This window comes from Vombatus ursinus, unplaced genomic scaffold (genome assembly GCF_900497805.2).
Source record: "Vombatus ursinus unplaced genomic scaffold, bare-nosed wombat genome assembly UNPS02007284.1, whole genome shotgun sequence".
Lineage (NCBI taxonomy): Eukaryota > Metazoa > Chordata > Mammalia > Diprotodontia > Vombatidae > Vombatus > Vombatus ursinus.
In genome coordinates this window covers 10,973,239-10,990,805 of record NW_020947062.1, presented here as the reverse complement: position 1 = coordinate 10,990,805, position 17,567 = coordinate 10,973,239, and the positions used below count along the sequence as shown (strand labels likewise).

At 37.6% G+C, this 17,567-nt stretch overlaps 1 protein-coding gene across 6 annotated transcripts in view; it reads right to left on the bottom strand.

Moving 5' to 3' along the window:
* Window positions 1-838: 838 nt before the first annotated feature.
* TRAF3 (TNF receptor associated factor 3) overlaps window positions 839-17,567 on the bottom strand; it is a 155,047-nt gene continuing 138,318 nt past the window's right edge. For all 6 annotated transcript variants that reach the window (XM_027849310.1, XM_027849313.1, XM_027849311.1 and 3 more), the window contains 3 exons: window positions 12,823-12,963; window positions 6,258-6,432; window positions 839-4,809 (listed from right to left, as the gene is read on the bottom strand). In XM_027849310.1, the coding sequence (XP_027705111.1) occupies window positions 4,238-4,809; window positions 6,258-6,432; window positions 12,823-12,963 (888 nt within the window). In that variant the 3' untranslated portion in view covers window positions 839-4,237. The remainder of the gene's footprint in view (window positions 4,810-6,257; window positions 6,433-12,822; window positions 12,964-17,567) is intronic.

Below are 17,567 nucleotides of genomic sequence, written 5' to 3'. Positions count from 1 at the left end.
ATTAAAACTATAAGAGTGCCATTGAATCTCAACAACTGGGAGCGCACTGTCACTTTCTTATTGGACACCTTTAACCCAATTATTTAATTTACATGAATTTATTTTAGTCTCTATCAGTCATATACATGAACATGGGAATTTTTTTTTAAATGAAAAAGGACTAATGTGATCTCATTGTATCCAGCCCAGAAGCTGGTTTTTAGCTTTACAAGATGTCTCAAACTATGGCCATTGACAGTACGACTTCCCAGCTGATGACTAAATGACACCCCAACATTCATATTATTCAACACTTTAAATCCTGAAGGATACAAAGCTCTTCCATGTCTTGTTTGAAAGACTTTTCAGTCACATCCCAGGCAAAAGTTCTACTGGTTTGGATCTTCATTGGGTTGTAAATCTTCACAAATTACAGGTGAATAGTAGGCATTGCAATTGCATCACTACATATTAGATACATTTTCTGTTTCTCTGTTACACACACAAATTAGGTAACAAGACCTGCTGGTATGGAAGAGTGGGCCAACAATACATACAAAAGTCCCAGTCCACTAAGTATGAAAAGCCATGCCAGCAATGACAGGATTTAATGATGGTTGATAACACTACAATTCCTATCAAATGAGGGATAGGTCATGTGAAATCATCCACAGTGAGTGATTTTCCAGCATGGTTCCAATATACAGATGCTCCTTGCCTCATAACTGTCAACTGCATGAATAAACATAGTTATATCGAGAGAGAGAGGATGTGTACATATATATATATACACACACACACACACACACATATACATACATATATGTGTGCGTATATATATATATATATAGAGAGAGAGAGAGAGAGAGAGAGAGAGAGAGAGAGAGATGGGAGGGAGAAACTGCAAAAGCTGTTATTGAGGCAGGAAAAAAGTTCTTATTTCCATTACGAAATTTATCAGAGAAATTAAGTAGATTAATTCATGCACAAATATTTAACTTTGTTTTTAATTACTGGAGCAGTTTTGTTATGTTGGAAATTTGTCACTCTGTAATAGTAAAGAAGGTGCACACGCACACAGAGCATCTAACACATAGAAACATTCAACTCCTACTAGCCTGAGGACTTTTGAAAATGTTGGGGGATTTAGTTCTCCCACTACACTAGTGCAGAACATTGCCTCATAGGAATGAACAGCATCTGGCTATTTAGAAACACTAGTACAAACAGAAAAATAATATTTTTGAAGAGATTCTAGTTATGCCAACTATTGGTGGCAAAACTGAAAATACTATAGAGTATGTAAGAGACTCAAAAGCTTTCTGACAAGTTTGGTGTAGTTGAGAGAGAGAACATCCAAAAGGTATACTGAAAAAAATAGTTCCAATAAATACTAACCTAATTACTGAAAGACTATAAGACATAACAGCACCTCCTTGCTCTAGATGAGATTTCACAGTTTTACTGAAATTAAATACTATGGGCTTCATATGTTGGAAAGCCAAGGGAAAAAATTTCTACCTTATTCAACCAATAGTTTTAGTCTGGGAAGTCTATTTGGAGAAGTCCTACCATAAAGGGAATGGATGCTTCCATGTAATGCTTCGAGGTAATCCCCAGCACAAACCAGGATTCAATCTAGGGAGGGGATTTCTTTGCAAGGCCACAAATGTTTTTGAATTTCTTTTAAAATTTCAGACAATCATATGTGGTTTTCTGTGTTGGGAAAAAAAAAAAGTCCTTGGGAGCAGTCCCTATCAGTGACCATGGCCTCAGTAAAGAGACCTGAGGCCCATTATGAGAACTGCCAGGCTGCCTGTATCCAAAAGCCTCTTAGGAGAACACACACCTGAACAAGACCCAGGGCACACCCAGGGGATACCTTCGAGGTAACAGTGGTTTTAGGTGGGCAGCCTGTAAAATACTGCAGCTGTCAGATCTTCTGCAGGAAGTCCTTCCTCAATGAGTAGTGATAGAAACACATGAATCAAAATAGGTCTTACGTGATGGCGATGGCACTAACTTGTGTCCCCCACCCCACCCCCAAAAGGAATATCCTGGTGATGAATAAAAGGAAGAGGAAGTCAAGAAACAATAAATGGAGTGTTTGTGCTACTCAAACAATAGGTTGTACTGGAACAGGTGCTTGGAAAACCAATGAAGACCACTTATGGTATGCACTGAATACTTATGGTATGTGTTGAATTACTGTTTGTAAGTGGAAAGTCCTTCCTGCAGGCACTGTATGTGAAGGCACACCCATGACAGACAATAGCACCAGAGACAAGGTGAACTACAGAGGCATGAATCCAACTGTCCCCATGCTACAGATTATAGAAATAGCCCAAGAGGCAGGCAGTCTGAGGAGCACCACCCAACTGGCCAATAGTGGGGGTGCAAATTCTCTTGAACGTGGCACAGATGCGGTAGTTCATACACATTGGTTTTGCCTAAGAAGCACCCGTCAAGGTTTAGCACCCATCGATGTTAAGAAGCACCCATAGAACATGGTGCATAGTAAAAGGTAAAAGACAGGAGATAGGTCATCAGACTCCTAATCACAGTCAGACCATTAAGAGAAGAAGGTAAACAGGGTTTGAGAAAAAGCCTTCTGGGAAAGCTTAGGCTGTGCCAATAGAAGCCTATTCAGCATTTCTCTAGAAAAGAGATGGATGATAGGGAGGTTCATGAGTCTGCCTCAACAAGTCATCCCTAAGGGGAGATGCAATTTACATTTTGATAAAGCCCAGATGAGTCCGTTTAGGCATCTGTGCTTTCCTCTACCATGCAGGGGCATGGAAGAGGATACAATTTTCTACTCCACATTAGCCTTGGGGATGGGATCAAAGCCCTAAGTCCAGGCTCCACAGGAGCAGTGTGGGAAAACTGCTGGGGCCTGAAAATTTGGAATCCACAACAATCAAGCAATGGAAACTCCAGAGGCCAAAAGGATAGTTTGGCTTCTTGTCAGCATGTATAGGAAATCATTTAGGGGCCCTCACATGGATAAAGTCCACAGATGACAACAGAAAAGTCCGGTTAAGCTATCATTTTTCTCTAATTTAACTGAGTACAAATCTATGGTATAGAAGCAGCATGTCACATCTAAGGCACATGTACATTATGCCACCATCTCAATGTAAAGGCTTCGCTTTCTGAGATCTTTAACAAAATGCAGCAATTGTGACAGAATGAATAAACGTATCTAAAGTGACCACTTTCTGCATGAATCACCTTTCCCACCCCCCAGAACACCAAGCATCTTGGAGATTGAATATTTGTGTCATCAGCGATAGAGAGATCATTTGAACACATGGGGCAGAGCTTTAAAAACCTACAGGATTTTTGTTTAGAACTTCAGAGTTCAACAAATGCCCTATTTTAGGGTGAAAACAATTATAAATCTGAGAATGATGCACGGCATCCATGAGCAATTTTTCTTTCTTAATAATTTTGAAGTAGTGTCATTAACTACGACATATATTGTAGGTTTACATTTCTAACGAGAAATAACAACAGATTGAGTATTTTCTTTCCTATCACAAGTGATAACCAGTGTTTGAAATTTTACATTTTCTTCCAAGAAATATCAGTCTATCAACATTTTAAAATAAGATGTTTGTGTTAATAATTATCAATAAAACTTTAAATCAAAAAATGATTCTGAATTTTAGAGACTGAGTACTTCAGGGTCTTCTGACAAACAAATTATTAAAACAGAGACCAGGTGAGGCCTTAAAAATAGACAATATATTGTATTTGAAACAAGATTGCACTTTGCTTTTTTTTTTTTGAATGAATATATCAGAACTGCATTATGATTTCATCATTTCTTCTTTTACTTAACATGCTGACATATCCAGCTATCCCCACATGTGAATTTTTTGGTGTTCTAGTTTAAGGAAGAAAAATCGTATCTGTTTTGTTTGTTTGTTTTTTTGCTTAGCATATATGTCTTTCTACCTCAATTAACTAGATCTTCAAAAATAAAAATTAAAACCCTCTGATAGTAATATTTATCCCAACGAAGGATAAATAATTCTTCAGAGCTGGATGCTAGTTCTATTAGAAAATATACCAAGGTATGATTTCTTAATGTGTTACTACTTCACCATTGGACCCTATGCAATATGCCTTCAAACTCTTCCTTCTGTTCCACAAGGTCCTCTTCTGAGCTTAGGACCTCATTGAAGACAGACTGGTTCAAAACCCCTCAGTGGGGTTACCTGTTGCTTAAATCCATTTCCCCATTCACTTGTCAGGGGTCTGGCAGATCCGATGTATCCACTATGACTTTAATAAAAATAGTATCATCTTTAATATACGTCCCATTTTCTAGAACAGTTTGGGCCACAAAGACAGGGCAACCAGATGCAATGTTCATCTCTCCGGTAGGTTTCTTGAAACTACTGCTGTTTGGGTCAGGTTTGAAAGCATCTCCTAAATGACGTCGAGAAGATCCCTGATCCATTAGCATGAGAGTCACTTTTTGCTTAAAGGGCCAAGGAAGCAAAGCATCATATTCTCCACGCATTATGACAAAGAACAAAGACAAGTGAGTTCCTTTTCCCATCCCATCCCCATTCAGGTAAACCCTAGCACACATCTTATAGCCGAAGTAGCCAGTATAGAAAGGCTGGCTGTACAGAGACAAGGTCTTGCCCATGACAGCTTCTTGCTTCCTTCGTTTATAATCTCGAATTTTCCAGATTAACACCCCATTGTAGCTGGCAGTTTCTAGGACTTGGAATCGGAGGTCCATGTCAGCCAGTCGAATATCATGAACACTTAGCATCTGGTCATGTCTGCTTAACTGTGTCTCAAGCAAGCCTAGAAGAGAGAAAGGGAAAGAAATAGAAGCATTCAACTACTTTGAAATATCAGCATAGCAAGATTAACATACCTCACACCAATACACACTAGCTGCTACTTGAAATAAAATAATCTTTATCTAAGACAGACCAGTATTGTGAAATCTGGTGGTGATGAAGTGAGGGGTGGGTAAGCGGAAATATGTATAGCTTCCATAATAATTTTCCCACCATACCTGCCCTCCAAACACTTTAACTAATGGTAGTACTCTCTAACAGCTCTGTCTTTTCACTCTACAGCATTGAGTCAACTGACAAGAACAGCCATTTCATTCCATGTGGTTCATAACTACACATTCTTCTCCATACCCATCACCAAATCCCTTGTCCAGTTCCCATTATATTTGTAATATTCTAACTTTCTTTTTTTATTACTTTTGTGCTTCTTTACAAAATCTTCCTACTGCAGCTAAAGTCACTCTGTGATCATCATATGACTGTGCATAGATCTCCAAAACAAACCTAAGTCTAAGTACTGCCTATAAAGTTCTATCATATCCCACTCTTCAGTTCTCTAGCTGGGTTCTATCACATTAATAACAATAATAAAATAATAATACCATCAAGATAATGACAATAATAATAGCATTATTCTCACCACTAAACTGGGAAGGCTTTGAGGACAGGCCTAGCACTAGCATAGTTAAATATGGAGAAGGTTAGCTACCAGAGGATACACTTTTTGGCCACAGCAACTCATGAAACCAACCAGCAGATTCTGAAAGGAATGATACCTACGTGGGGATGGATGTTGAACTTTGATCAATACTAACTAAATTCTCTTCCAAAGCCAAAAATATTAATTCTATGGGGATAAATATCTCCATTCTCGACCTTTCCCCCAAGGTCTCAACTCTTGGTTATCAACTGCCTATTGGACATTGAAAGGCACCATAGTACAGGGAAAGAGCTTTGAATTTGGACTCAGACCTGTGTGACCAGGGGCAAATCATTTAACCTTTTCAAGCCTCAGTCTGTAAAATGAGGGAGTTGGACTAAATGATCTTTCTTCTAGCTCTAAAGCTATCATTTTATCTGTAGATAGAGGTGCTGCTGAATTCATGTAAAGATGATAAATTACCTGGAAGCCATGACCCATCTGGGATCCTAGATATGTGCCCTGTACTCGTAACATGCATGTACTCTTGTTCTCTGTCACCCCTGTCACACCAGGGCTTTTTCCATAACATGAAAACTAAATGTGGTATATAAGGCACTAATATTATCTGCCACATGCAAATGGCTTTCACATATCTGCCTTTCCATGTGATAACTGAACAACCAATGGGACAATTTTCCCTTGGAGACAATACATTCAGGGATTCCAGAGATGCAGGGATTCCAGCTGTCTTTTATCTCAAGGAGATGGTGAAACTTTCTCCATTTTTCCTGCCCCTCCTTCCTCACCTGTATTTCGTGCTGCTTGTCCTGCAGTTTTATCCACACTTTCCAGTTCTGTGACTCTATTCTGGAGGGATTCCACACTGCTTTTCATGCTGTCGGCCTCCTCCCAGTTTTGTCGGAAGGGACGTATCTCTTTATCCAGTTCTTTCAGCTTCTCAGCCTGACTATCAATCACTCGCTTTTCAACACAAAGAGGATGAAAAAGCAAAACCAATTAGAAATGTTTGAAAATTCATTAAACATGAAACAGAAGAACAAAAAAGGAATATAACTACATTAGTAAAGTCAATGATGATCAGAAATGCATGTAAAAATAACCTAAGTTTTCTGAAATCTACTACAGGGGCTTCAATCCCTAATTTCTATGCCATACAAAAAATGGAGGGGTACTGCTTTCCTGAGATTTCTTTTCCACTGAAAATCACAACTGTATTTAACATTCAGAGTCTGAAAGATGAGGGCAGAGACCTCTTCACAACCAAACCAGAGTTGATAACCAAGATAATTCTATACACATGTATCAAGGGCATCCTTGATGAGAGCAAGAAGGGAACAATAAAGCTTTTGTGAACATTTTCCAACAGACTACATCTTTATAGTCACATAATTTTTTGAAAGTTCTAGAAAATATAAGATTCCACTGTATATGTATATGCATACACACACACACAACTTTTCTGAGTAAAATGTGACCTTCAAGTCTCTCTGGCAATAAGGTATTTCCTTTGCTAGTATCAACATCATATAGAATTCCTTGAACTATGTTGTTCAACAGAGAAAATTTTCCTGATGACTCTCTGATTATCAATATCAAGTAAGGCATAAAATGAGATTCATATGCTTGTTAAGGGTATTTGCCATCACCAAAGAGAGTCAAAAGGAAGTGGGGCTCCCCACAATAAGTGGCTGCGTGGACAACCCACAGAACTGGTCCATCCATACCCACATCTTCCTAGACAATAAACTGTACTTAGAAATTAATTGGAGAGGAAAGCAACTTCTGGCCTTTGACCTCAATATTCTTCTGGTGATGCTGTTCGGCTAAAAGTCAGGGAATGCCCATTTTGGAAGAATTAGAGCTAAGAGTCATACAAAGGACAATGGAGAGGTGCCTGGAGGCTACAAAACAATACCAGTGAAGAGTTCTACACAAGAAGTGGCATACAAGATATCATCAGAGAAATATGTAATGGGAAAAGAAGGTAGGCCACAGTCAGACAACGAGCAAAGAACATACAAACTGCCCTTGTACTCCACTGCTATCTACCCAGTATGAAAAGATCCAGAGGAAGTACATTGGGTGGACCTCACAGGAAGAATTTATGGAAAGACATGGACAAAAGTTACACAGGAAGAGGATGGGTTGTAATTTGGATGAGATCACAGATCCACTTAAGTATTAAAGTATTGATACAGTTACTATTTCTAGCATTATTTAAATAGCTTTTAAGGTTTGCAAAGTGATATGTAAGTAAACATATAACTCATGTGGCAACAACCGTGTGGGGTGGGTGCTATTATTGCCATTTTATAGATAAGGAAGCTGAGGCTGAGAGAGGTTAAGTGACTTGCTCAGGGTCACACAGCTAGAATATGTCAAGGACATGATTCAAACTCAGGTCTTCCTAACTCCAAGTTCCTTGCTCTATCCACTGAGTCACCTGGCTGCCAGTTCATTAATAGCCTGTTTAGTTTCTTTTTCTGATATTGGTTTATTTAAGTTATCATTTTCCTGTTTTGGATATTTCATATTTTTATTTGGCTATTTAATACATATATAAAATTGCATGTATTTCTTTCACATTCTCAATCTTGACCCTCAGCTCAGGGCTCATTTCAGATACCACACACAATGTTGGCACTGGAAAGAGTTTTGAATATTATATAGTCTGACCCCTCACATTTAGAGGAGGAAACTGTGGGGCAAAAAGGTAAAATAATTTGTCCAAGGTCCATAGCATCTTAATTTAATTGATTTGGTAGAAATTTCATCTACAGAATCCGTGGTAGATTTCATGTGAACAATAATAAAATAACAACAGGAATCATATACTCATTTGGGTGACAAAAGTAGTTTTACTGCCAGATTTGTCTAGATTCTTGTCTGCTCCAACAGTGTCATGTAGCAGTTTGTGACCATTTTCAGAAACCTAAAGGGATTTTACGTTTTTAAAAAAATTTGCATGTTTGAAAGATCAAGACAAGCCAAGGTAATTTAGATTTAAGTCACATTTTGAGAGTGATAAATTACCTCCAAGGGGCTGTCCAACATCCACTGTATCTAAGGGGATAACCCTGCTGGTCCCCACGATCTCTACTTCTCCTTTTAGAAACTTATTTTTAAACATTTAAGTTTCAGTACCTACAGCATGTTGTTAATAATTAAAAGGAAACTACAAAAAGAATACGTTTTTTACTTAGTTACCTGGTCTACAAATGTCTTCCTCTTTTTCTTCTTTCCAAGAAAGAGTAGTTACTTGCATATTTAAAAAATATAACAATGATTTCTCAAAAGAATAAAATTTCTTATGTGGATATGATTATTTTATTTTCAAACAAGTACAATGCACAACAAAGACTCAAATATAGGAGTGTGTGCCTGTGTGTGTGTGAACTTGATTTTTTTCCACACGGAGAGAAGGAGTTCTATTGGAGGTAGAGAAGAATCTGTTTTTAAAAAGAATCTGATTACTTTGAAGTACTACAACACTATAAACTAGAGTACAAAAGAATACTAATAAGAATATTGTATTCCCCCAGTAGGTTGTAATGAGGCAAGGGACTGTCTTTTGTCTTTGTATCCTCCACACCTAGTACAATGCCCAGCTATAGTAGACACTTAATTAATGTTTGTTGATTGATTAGTTAATTGAAATAAAATCAGGTAAGCTAGTAGAAATCAGAGTTCATAATAAGCTTAGTCAATAAAATTTATTCAAGCATTTGAGTTCTGCATTAAATCTATTTATATCTAATTTATAAGACAGAACACTGAACAAAAGACAGAAGACTTGGTCTTTGCTCTGCCACATATTGGGCACATGAATTTGTGGAAGTCACTTTACTTTAGGTTTCAGTTTTCTTATCTGTAGTATGAGGAATATAACCCTGGCCTGTCTCCCTTATCAAATTGTTGAGAGGACTAAATAAAATAAGACGATTTATGGCAAGGGCTTTGAAAACTGCCAAGTATATACAAATCTGAGGGATAATTGTTTTTTATCATTACCCTCTATGATATCACAATGAGATATCACAAATGTTCAATTAGAGGAATCTGGACAAATGAGATTTGAGTGTACTTCCAAGCAAGATTACATGAAATAGATCTGTGTAACATGGAACAGGATATAAACATGTAAGTCAATTTTGTTCAATGTAGACACTAGTAATACAAACTACCACCTCTATTTCACACTTGGTTCATGAATGGAACAAGTGAGTTTTAAAGTGTCATAATCTGAACTTTATGCAACTCAAAGATGATGAAAAGGCCCAAGCTGCATCTGGAAACCACTTAAGAACAGTAGACTTTAAAGTAGTTTCCAGGCACAGCAAAGGAGAAAAAATGTTTATTTTTAAATGGGCCTTTTAACCTGTATACATGAAATAATTTGAGTGGAAGGTGGTAATTAATGCTTTCTACATATAAGTCACAAACATGATTTTATTCCTGAAGGCAAGGCATCTACTACAGCATATCTCAAGTTGAATTTTTGTTACATGGGTGTGAAGAAGTGAATTTATAAACAATCTGTTACACCCTATACAAATTCATCTTTATTTAAACATTTATTTCCCAAGTGGTGTCAAATAATCAATATCATGAATTATTTTTTTATCTAACTGGTTGACACATCTCAATGTTCTAATTACTGATACTTTCACACGAAAGCTACATATAAATAAGATACATTTTGAGTAGAGTAAGGTAGAAGAAGGCATAGCTTAAAATGAATTCAAGGCTTCTTTATGAGTCTGAGATACACACACACACACACACACATATACACACTTGCATAGAATATACCTAAAATTAATTTTAATCCAACTCAACAGCACATGAATTTGTGCTCCTGTGAATCCCCTAACCCCAGGATCTTTTCTCCAGTGATTTTTAGATGTGGTGAAGTGATTAAATTCTGATCATACGACCTTGACTTCTCTCAGTTTCATTTTCCTCATCTGTAAAATGGCCATAATGCCTTAATTACCTACTCCTAATGAGGGAAGGAAGCACTTTGTAAACCTTTAAGAGCCATAGAGATTTTAGCTGCAATAAATATTACTTCATGCCTGTAATTGAAATAAGCTTTCTAATAATATATAGAATTTTCTCTTTCCTGAGGTAGTTATAGGCTACACATTTCAGGAAGGCTAATTTCAGGACTAATGTCCTTCCTAGTACAATATACAAAATGGGAGGATGAGCACTTACAAAAACTATGATGAATTTGCACTGCTTAGACTACTAAATGTTTCACATTTAAGGAAACACATGATCTATACTTGTATCCATACAATATTCAGCAGGGGAGTATACCAATAATAACTTCAATCTATAGGCTAAATATCTATGGTCTTCAAAACACACCAATAAGTATCTTTCAGACTGTAGCCATATACTTAATACTTGTGGGACCTCAGTTTCTATGTCTGCAAAATAAGGGGCTTTAACTAGAAGATTTCGAAGGTCACTTCTAGACCTACTTTTATGACCTTACGATGATGTGTTTATGAAACAAAACACATGTATTGGAGAAGTGGCTATTTGTTGGATAGATAACTTGAAGAACAGAAATTCAATGAAAACTTAACAGGTGCCTGCTATGCTCTGGGTGCCATGCTTTGTGCTGGGGATACAAAGACAAGTATGAATTCTTGCCCTTAAATACCTTATGTCCTGGAGGAAACAACATGTAGGTAGAGAAGTCAATAGAAAATCTATACAAAACAACTGATCAATACTTTTGTGAGGTTGTGGGATGGGGAAGGGAGGAGCACTAATAAGGGAGGGAATCAGGAAAGGCCTCTAGGAAGAGGCAGCACCTGAGCTGAACTTTGGAGGAAATGAGGGATTCAGAGAGCTAGAAGCAAACATGGGGAGTAAGGAATGAGCAACAGGATGTCCTGAATTACCAAATGTGCTTTATACCCTCCTCATATTCCCTCCTATTTACATCTCTCTACATAGATTGTGACAGGCACAGGGATGTGACGGGGACAGCCAGCCTCAGAGTTAGGAAAACATGGTGCCAAGTCTTGCCTCTGACATTCTAAGGGGAGACAAATAACTTAACAATGCTGGGCAAATTACTTAATCTCTCAGTGGTTCTAAGGAAATTCCCTGAGACTGTAAGTTGTAAAACAGTTGTTGATCTTCATAGGTCAGTGCAGTGCCTTCTCAAGGAGTTTCTGGAGGGAAATCACAGATATTCACACATACATGTTGTATTCCTCCCCTTATCAGAAGAATATAAACTCCTTGAGGGCAGAGGCTGTTGTTTTTTGTGCGTGCACTGTTCACGCAGCATCTAGCATTGTGCTTTGTACACAGTAGATGCTAAATCAATGCTTGTTGAATTGAATTGGCATAGTTATCTCATTCCTACCTCTACCTCCCATAATCCACAATTTGCAAGTTTTCTGAAGGCAATGACTATGTCTGGTCTCATTTCTGTATCTCCAGCACCTAGCATAATATTTTGTACAAAGCGGCTATTTGATAACTATTTGTTAAATGGAATTGAGTTTAATTTCCATAGGGCTCCTTCGTACTTCCATTATACAAACAACAAAACAAAGGCAGCAAAGTTCAGGGGTTTGACCAAGAAAGGCGACGGTAAAATTAGGCACTGAAACTCAAACTCCCAGTTCCCATGGCTGTGCTAATCACTAACCATATTTCCTCTTGACTCTTTTACTTCAAATCATGCTGTAAAACTATTGAAATGGAAAGCATATCACCACTCTATTTCATGAAATTAATGGACATTCACAGCCTCCCTTGCAGTCCAGTTTGCACTAACTCAAAAGACACGTGGGCCTAGGAACAGCTAGGTACAGTGCTCAGTAAATTCCTAGGTGAAGAGGACTCAAGGAGGAGAACAGAGGGAGTTTCCATTTCACGCAATGGCTTTGGGGCACAGGATGCCTCAGAGATTGGGAAATTCCAGGTATGCCCATAGTCTTTACGTGTGCATCAATGAGTATGTGTGTAATGATTATTAATGTACATAGCAGCATGGAAAACTTAACTGGTGCTCTTCGGGAACTAATGAAATGGAAAGAGAAAAACTATAAGAATTTAGTTTGACTGTGTAAAAGGAACGCTAATTAAACCATGTATTTTAACTGTTTAACATTTATTTCTAATTACCATGCAGGAAATAACACTTATAAATACATCAGATTAAACTACATAAGATTATACAAAATACTGTTCTTGTTAAAAATAAAATAAAAATTAGTTTTAATTTTATTATCACACTGGAAAAGTCCTAAAGCAAAAAATACAACATGCAACATTTGCCTTAACTTAACCTAGTAGAGTTTTAATAATGCTTACCTGTAAATGAAGTATTTTGGATTCATTATTCCGGAGCATTTCTTTTTGTCTTTCAATTTCTATTTCAAAGCTACATATCTGATTGTGTAAACTTTGTATACTCTTGTTTTTTTCTACACTTTCATTCTGTAACAAAGAAACCTGGGAAGAAAATTCTACAATTAATTCACCAACGCATGACTATATACTATCAAACAATAACAAATAATCAAAAGGGGATGGGGAGTTTGGACCTATATTTCTTTTTCTTTTCTTTTTTTTTTTTTGGCTAGGCAATGGGGTTAAGTGACTTGCCAAGGGTCACACAGCTAGTGTTATGTGTCTGAGGCTGGATCTGAACTCAGGTCCTCCTGAATCCAGGGCCAGTGCTCTATCCACTGTGCCACCTAGCTGCCCCATGGACCTATTATTTCATTACTCTGTCTATTAATTCAGACCAGCAGCTGATCTCTAACTTAAAAGCTGTAAAGAATTTGCTAGGGCAATGAGAGGTTATGTGATATTCCCAGGGTCACATAGCCAGTGTGTGTCAAAGGTGCGGCTTGATTGGTCCCAGGTCTTCTTGACTCCAAGGCCAACTTTCTACCCACTATTCCATGCATTGTCTCTCAGTGATATATAATGATGTGAAAATGAATTTTTGTCCTTCTCAAGACCACAGGAAGGAGGGAATTCGTCTCTAACACTGAAAGGGAGCTGTCATTCTGAATAACGTAGTGAGGGGTCCTGTAGATCTACTTGGTAAATTCCAGTCCAACAAATGTACTGAGACAAAGACAGTAATAGATCATATGCTACAGTTTGGCTAGATCATAGCATATAAGAAACTGTTACAGTTCCTAATATTGTCATAATTCCTGTAAGAGTTGATTCTTGCTGAAGTGAATTGGGGAGGCAACATTAAACCACTCAAAAATTAAATGGTGCCAATGGAATTCAAAAAGCCTAACAAAGCATGATCAATCCTACTAGAACAGGGAAAATAAAAATGGATTCCAAGTATTCCCAGGCTGCTCAGAGAAAGGGTATGTATAATAACATGACATTAAGATTATTACAATCCTTTTTGGCTAGAAAAATAACTATTATTGTACTAGTTGTTTGGGATAGGCTCTTGGGAGATCTTTCCCTACAGAAGCAGAAGGTGAGCTATTTTGGACCTGTGTAATAGGAATTTATAATATATAATATGTATTTCTGAAAATGATAATATGAAATTCATCAGAAAAAAATCTAAAATACCAAGAGTCTTATGTAAGGGAGCTGGCTGTCACCATGTGGAGAGCATTACCTATTTTTCTTATATTTAAATTACAAAAAACTTTTCTTTGCATGTTGCTCTTTTATTGATTGTTTCTGCTTAAAACTGGTCCACAAGAACAACTATAGCAAACAGTTCTCTAAAGTCACTAGGATAATAGTTATACAAAAACAGTGGAAGGATCTGTGATTTTATCAGTGTCATTTTCTCAGATAATCAATCACACAGCATCTATGAATTGGTAGATAAATTCTAAGGAACTGTCCAAAGCACAGAGAAGTTAAGCAACTTGCCCAGCGTCACACAGCAGGTGACGGATTAGAAGACGGAGGATCCCCTTCACTCTGTGCCCAGCACTCTGTCATGTTGCTCTCTTATGGCATGCTGCTCTCTTATGCATAAAATGGCATGAGCTGGAGGTGATGCCTTTCCTCAATACTTTTCTTTTCACACAATATAGTATAGGAGTGATTTTCATGTACAAATACCATTCACTAAGCCAAGGCAAATAGCTAAATCTGGCATTTCTGTCTATTTAAAAAAAAAACAAACTAACATTTTTATCCAGAATTACAAATATATAATTTCTCATGGGCAAAATATGATTTCTCATTATACCAAAAAGAATTTAGGTTATACTAAATAATTTCTCATTATACCAGTAAGTCCACAATCTCCAGTGTTAATTTTCATTCGTAAAAGATGTAATCTTTGTTGCATTCACAGGGATGGTGCCCTTTGGCATTAACAATTTAAATGATCTTTCCTAGTGAGGAAGCCCTAACCTCACCTCTCCTGAGGGTCCTAATCTTCATAGGAGAATCAACCAATCAATCAGCATTTATTAAGTACCAGTTCTATATCAGACACTGTGCTGGGTGCTATGGATACAAAGATGAGGCACAAAATAACACCATCTCTCAAGAAGGCCCTCCTTTCCCACCAGCTACACTGCTTCTGGACTTCTCTGAAGTTCTCCATCATCCCCCTGCATCAGATCTCTTCTGCTCCCCCCCTATTCCAGCTTCCATTTCTATGCTGTATTCTTTCATTAATCTAACATAAGCTCCTCAAGGTCAGAGACTGTCTGTTTTTACTTGCAAATGTATCTTCAGTGCTCAGCACATTGCCTGGCACGTAGAAGGTGCTTAATAAATGTTCAATGACTGACTATTGAAGAAGCTCATTCTCTTCCTTCAAGGGAGACAAAGACAACAATATGTAGAGAGTAAATACAAATAAATAAAAGGTAGTTAAATTTAAGGTACCTAGAAAAGGAGGGCAAAGCCGTAGAGGGGATCTGGAAAAGTTTCATGCAAAAAATGGTGCCTACACTGCATCTTAAAGGAATAAAGAGATTCTCTGAGGCAGAGGTGAGGAGACAAGTGCATTCCAGGGATAGGGGATGGTCAGTGCAAAGACACTGAGACCGGAGACAGTGTGGAACAGAGTGTGAGGAACACAGAGACAGCCAGTGTCTAGGAGGGGAAGCAATATAAAATGAGGCTGGAAAGATTGGTTGTGAAGGGCTTTAAAAGTTAAATGGAGGTTTATATTTGATCCTGGAGGTAATATAGAACCTCTGGGGCATAAGAAGTAGGGGATTGACACGGTTAGATCTGTGCTTAAGGAAAATCACTTTAGCAGCTATGTGGAAGATGAATTTGATTGGGGAGAGACTTGGAGCAAGGAGAGAAATTAGAATAGTAATCTAGGCAAGGAAAAACCATAGTCTAGACAAGAGGTGATGAGGATCTAAACTAAGATGGTGGTTATGTGAGTAGAGAGAAGGGGTCAGATGGGATTGTGAAGTAGAAACAAGTTTTGGCAACTGATTGGAAATTTGGGTGAGAGAGAACGAGTAGCTGGGATCATGCCGATGTTACAAAATTGAGGCTAGAAGATTAGTAGTACCTTTGACAGAAATAGGGAAGTTTTTTTTTTAAAGGGGGTGGATTTTAAAAGGGAAAGATAATGAAATGTTTTGGTCATGCTAAGGAAGATGTTTTCAAGACGTCTAGTTTGAAATGTCCAAAAGGCATTTGGTAATTTGGGCCTGAGGCTAGATATATAGATCTATGAGTGATCTGCAAAGTTCTGATAATGAAACCAAACTCACAGGAGCTGATGAGGTCACACATATACTCAAAAGAAAAAAAATATATATACAAGAAAAATGTATAGAAAAAGAAAAACCGTGGAAAAAACTTATGGTTAGAGTGCATGATACTGATTATGACCCAAGAAAAGGAAACTGAAAAGGAATGGCCAGAATTAAAAGCTCAGGAAGAGATAGCATTCAGAAGGAGACAGTGGTCAACAGTGTCAAATATGGAGAGTTCAATGAAGGAAGAAGATTAAAAAAAAACCATCAGCTTTGGTAATTAAGAGAGCATTGGTAACTTCAGAGAGAACAATTTCAGTTGAGCAATGAGGTGGGAAGTCAGATTGTAAAGAGTTAAGGGATGAGTGATAGGAGAGGAAATGGAAGCAGTGAATACAAAGCTTTTTAAGTTTTTCTGAAAAAGGGAAAAAAGGTATAGATGAACAACAGCTTTTGAGGGGATGGTAAGAGTCTAGTGAAAGTTTTTAAGGATGGAGGAGACTTGGACACGTTCAAAGGCAGTAGGAAAGGAAGCAGTAACTAGGGAAAGTTGAAGATTAGAGAGGGCAGTTTGTTGTACAAGGCAGGAGGATGCGGGCCAAGGGCACGTGTAGAAGGACCGGCCTTGGAAAGGAGAAGGGTCACCTCATTATCAGAGACTGTGGGAAAGAAGGAAGGAACAGAGGATGCTGTGAAGAGGTTCTGAGGTGAAAAGAATGGGAGAAGAAGCAACTCATGGTGAATGGCCTCAATTCTGTCAGTAAAAGAATGTACCAAATAGCATAGCAAAGTTCTATTTTTAATTATAAAAAAAATTTGGAATTCATCTATCTTTGAGCTGCCAGCAACAAGTAATACCGCTTTTTTCTCACGTCCATCAAAAAGAAGTGGCAGGCTTGTCATTCCTTTATACCCTAGTAACATCATACAACACACTGAATTTTTGCTATAATGTACAAGATACTTGGAGAGGACCAAAAAAACAGTTCAGGTTGGCGGAAATATTCAGTTTGGGGACTTCTCTTACTTCCACAATCAGACTTTTAGAACTAAATGAGGATCCTACTGTTCCTATAGCAGTCTTATTTAGAATAATTCACTGTTTTCAGTTTTATGGAAGTAAAGTGTGCACATAGTTGATATAGCCTAAGAAGTACAGTCTATTCTAAAGTGAAAACTGGAAACACGTGTATCCAGAGATCATGGCTCACAATTCCCACTCAAGGTCTCGTTTTCTAAAAGAGAAAAAGTTGTACATCAAATACACTGCTTCTTTAAAGTTCCTCCCAATTCTAAATTCTATGACAACATGATATGAGCATCCTATATTTCCATTTGACTTTTTATCTTTTTAAACCAGTGAGCCTTGTATTTTAGAAT